General features: G+C 55.2%; 1 protein-coding gene across 1 annotated transcript; it reads left to right on the plus strand.

Moving 5' to 3' along the window:
* Positions 1-425: 425 nt before the first annotated feature.
* Positions 426-737, plus strand: LOC119320718 (histone H4-like). Its single transcript, XM_037594683.1, has one exon. It carries the CDS (start codon positions 426-428, stop codon positions 735-737), a length of 312 nt encoding a protein of 103 aa, XP_037450580.1.
* The last annotated feature ends 353 nt before the right edge of the window (positions 738-1,090 follow it).

Here is a 1,090-nt window from a genome sequence, read left to right on the forward strand (position 1 = left end):
AAATTCTAACAGCCGTGACTTCTTTGCCGAACCAAACACGTGGTTAATTTATTTGGTATGAACTATGAAGGCGATTGTAACTTTCAGCGGCAGCTCTCCGATTTTGTTTCCCTCTGGATGAAATGAAACGAGTGAATCAAACGGAGGATGACTTTCGCTTGGAAACGGCAAAAGCTTTCCAATTTTTTGTAAGTTCCCGCGCGCCTCACCGGACGAAATTTGAGAGCCACATCAGCGATCCGTGCCATCACTCTCCTGGATCGAGATCTTGACCGCCCACTGCACCCGGATCCAACGGCAGGCGGACCCTCCTCCCTCGTTAAATTCCCCTTCTCCCCACCGCACTCCAGCAGACGCAGGCACCACCGCTCCCCTCCAAATCCATACGATCCAATCTGCGCCAAGGAAGGAGTAAGTCGTTGACCATGTCCGGCTGCGGCATGGGCGGGAAGGGCCTGGGCAAGGGCGGCGCCAAGCGCCACCGGAAGGTTCTCCGCGACAACATCCAGGGCATCACCAAGCCGGCCATCCGGCGCCTGGCGCGTTGTGGCGGCGTGAAGCGCATCTCGGGGCTCATCTACGAGGAGACCCGCGACGTGCTCAAGATCTTCCTGGAGAACGTCATCCGTGACGCGGTCAACTACACCAAGCACGCCCGACGCAAGACCGTCACCGCCATGGACGTTGTCTACGCGCTCAACCGACAGGGCCGCACCCTCTATGGATTCGGTGGCTGATTGACCTGCCGCTGCCGCTGCTCCGTCCAGTCTCTGCTCCCGCTGTTCCTGTCTTCATGTGGGTTTCTGAAATTCTGAGTGTGTGCGTTGTGGTTGCATCTGTCTGTGTATGAATATGAATGGAATGGAATAGAATTGTTGGTTCTTGCGGTATTATCTTGGCTGCATCTGTCTACATGAAAGTAATTTCCGTCTCAGAAAATTGTACAGCTACGTAGCGCGCGGTAAAAACGTGCTTACTTGAAGGCTAAGGACGAATATGAGGGAGAGAAGGGTACAAGGGTCAAAGAACCCAAAATGCACGCAGGCATACAGAGGGGTCCGGGCAGCCGGGGTAAAGGGGCCCGGGCACC

The sequence above is a fragment of the Triticum dicoccoides genome, chromosome 6B, assembly GCF_002162155.2.
Source record: "Triticum dicoccoides isolate Atlit2015 ecotype Zavitan chromosome 6B, WEW_v2.0, whole genome shotgun sequence".
Classification (NCBI taxonomy): Eukaryota; Viridiplantae; Streptophyta; class Magnoliopsida; order Poales; family Poaceae; genus Triticum; species Triticum dicoccoides.

Excerpts from the sequence above, each read along its gene's own strand:
- LOC119320718 (XM_037594683.1), top strand. The coding sequence starts at position 426 with ATGTCCGGCTGCGGCATGGGCGGGAAGGGCCTGGGCAAGGGCGGCGCC.